This window comes from Malania oleifera, chromosome 3 (genome assembly GCF_029873635.1).
Source record: "Malania oleifera isolate guangnan ecotype guangnan chromosome 3, ASM2987363v1, whole genome shotgun sequence".
Classification (NCBI taxonomy): domain Eukaryota; kingdom Viridiplantae; phylum Streptophyta; class Magnoliopsida; order Santalales; family Ximeniaceae; genus Malania; species Malania oleifera.
In genome coordinates, this window is record NC_080419.1 from 85,273,272 (window position 1) to 85,275,758 (window position 2,487).

General features: G+C 36.9%; 1 protein-coding gene across 1 annotated transcript; it reads left to right on the plus strand.

The window, feature by feature from the left end:
• The first annotated feature begins 644 nt into the window (after positions 1 to 644).
• LOC131150337 (large ribosomal subunit protein eL39) lies at positions 645 to 1,425 on the plus strand. Its single transcript, XM_058100983.1, has 3 exons — positions 645 to 840; positions 977 to 1,080; positions 1,213 to 1,425. Exons 1-3 carry the CDS (start codon positions 838 to 840, stop codon positions 1,259 to 1,261), a joined length of 156 nt encoding a protein of 51 aa, XP_057956966.1. The 5' UTR covers positions 645 to 837; the 3' UTR covers positions 1,262 to 1,425.
• Positions 1,426 to 2,487: the final 1,062 nt, after the last annotated feature.

A 2,487-nucleotide genomic window follows, 5' to 3' on the forward strand; every position in this document is an offset into this window, starting at 1 on the left:
TATATATTAAAATTTTTAAAATAATAATTTTTTTTTGTTATGCTGATGTCAATTGGTTGATCTAAAGCAATTAGATTGGATATTGACCATTAAGTCTTTGAGTTTTTAGTTAGTGTTTAAAACATTATATTGACCATTTTTTTAATTTAATTTATTAAATAGGTCTTATTTTGAAAATATTATTTTATTATGACTAAAATTATTTTTTTCACATACATAATAGTTGACTAATGATCAACTAATGAAAGATTCATTTTATCAATAAAATTAAATCTCAGAGGATTCTTTAATAACTTTTTAGAATGTAGGGAATGAAGTGTCAATTTCAAAAAAATCAAGGGGTGTCGCTAAATTTTATCAAAAAATAAAGAGTTTAAGGGACACCTAATAGCTGAATAGCCTCTTGAAGATTTTCTCTTACTTTTAAATCAATATTGTGTTAATTTTTCTAATACTTAAATCATTGTTATGTTAGAATATATATATAATGCAATCATAGTCCATGTGCACAATTTGTAAATGGGGAGATGAAGTTTGATTTTTGGTGCTATACATAACTTTTTAAAAAATAAAATAAAATAAAATATGGTTGGACAAGACCTGTCCCTGCCTAGATGCTAGAGCCAAGGCCCAAGGCCTCTCCTAACTTTCCCAACCTCGGCTTCGGCCTATGAGAGTCGGGCCCGGACAAGCCACAGCCCGGCTGGGCTGGGCTGGCTGGCCCATTTTACCTGCATTTCCTTGCATATATACAAAACATGGCGGAACCTGAGTTACTCCGATTAGGGTTTTCATTCTGTATTCGATCCAACTCTTAGTCGATATTCAGCCGCGAAAATGGTGACTCTCTCTCTCTCTCTCTCTCTCTCTCTCTCTCTCTCTCTCTCTCCCTCTGTGCGTGTGTGCGTATGCGTGGTTTTGGAGTGTTGATTGAACTGAAGTTGAGCTATTGGCCATATTTGTTTTTCCTGTGCAGCCGTCGCACAAGACATTCAGAATCAAGAAGAAGCTGGCGAAGAAGATGAGGCAGAACCGCCCCATCCCTCACTGGATTCGCATGAGAACCGACAACACCATCAGGTCTCTCATTCTCTCGTTCTCTCTCTCGTGTTTGTGCGCTTGCGCGTGTTGCTGTGCATTCTTTCATATTTCTTAACGTTTGTAACTTCTTACGCGCAATTGACAATGGACTGTGTTTTCAAATTTCTACAGGTATAACGCAAAGCGCAGGCACTGGCGTCGCACGAAACTCGGGTTCTAAAGTAGTTGAGAACTTCTTAGCTCAATTTTCTTTATTTTGTTTTGAATTAGGAATTTATTTCCGAACGTATTGAATGATACGGCATTGATGTTATGTGTTTCTTTTAAAAACAATTATCTTGAACTCCTGAGAGTCCATATATAGAACTGGCTTTCTTTTTCTGAGATTTCATCTCTTGTTTGAAATTATGGGTTGGGCAGTTTTCCCTTGCGCGCTTTTGCTTTTGTTTTCTATTGGTGAAATTCAAGACTGCTTTTTTCTTTTTGTTGCAATATTTTTTGTTGAAACACAGCTTAATTTTCACTGCTTTGGCATTAGATTGCAAATTATTAAATTGCAAATAGTTACACACATTTTCTGCAGGCTTAGATATGAATTGTAATGTTGTATAGTATATACCAAAAGCAGAGCATGGGAGGAGTTATTATGTTTCATTTCTTGCACCCTGTCACATAATGTTTAGTTCGCTAAACTGAACATGTTAAGAATGGAAAGGAATTGTTGCTACCTAAAAATTGAACGAACTTCAGGAATCGCTCCTTGGTCATGACCACTTGAAAGAGATAAGATAAAAATGACTTGGAGGACCTGAGGTGTCCTCCGAGAGATCACTCCGATGCCTAAGTAAGAGACTAATGAGAGGTTATGAATTGCAATAGTAGAAAGAAGTGAATTTGAATGAGATGCTTACCTATTCTCCAAGTCTTTTTTTATAGCGGTGGAGGTAGACCCTCCATAAATTCGGTATTAATGGGCATTATTGTTATTGTGGGGGTTATATAGGTTTTATGGGCATTTATGTGGAAGTTTTGAATGTGGTTTTGTAACAATCCCTCTCATCAATGTGTATATTAAAATCTGCCCATCAGTTGTGTAAGGAGGTTTAATAGTGGAGTGGAATACCGTCCCTCCTTTTGAGTGAAGTTATTTTAAGGTATATCAATTGCCCCCCGGGTTTCGAATTTTTGAAATTTATTTTTAAAGTTTGAAGACTTTAGAAATTGCTAAGCCCTCCTCCCCATTTTTTTACACCCGCTGTTGTTGGCTCGTTCAAGCCGTTCTGGCTTTTGCCGAGTTGTATACTCCACTTAATTTCCACCGTGTTTAGCTCTCAATGTTCCCTTCTAGCAGATCTAAACGGGATCAAACCCAGATCAAGGTTGCGACATACTAGCAAAGAGTGGCCAGATATTACAATGCCCGGGTCAATGCAAGGATTTTCAAAC

Bases quoted from the DNA above. Each gene is read 5' to 3' on its own strand.
- LOC131150337 (XM_058100983.1), top strand. The intron at 1,081-1,212 runs GTCTCTCATTCT...AAATTTCTACAG, and splicing joins AGAACCGACAACACCATCAG to GTATAACGCAAAGCGCAGGC.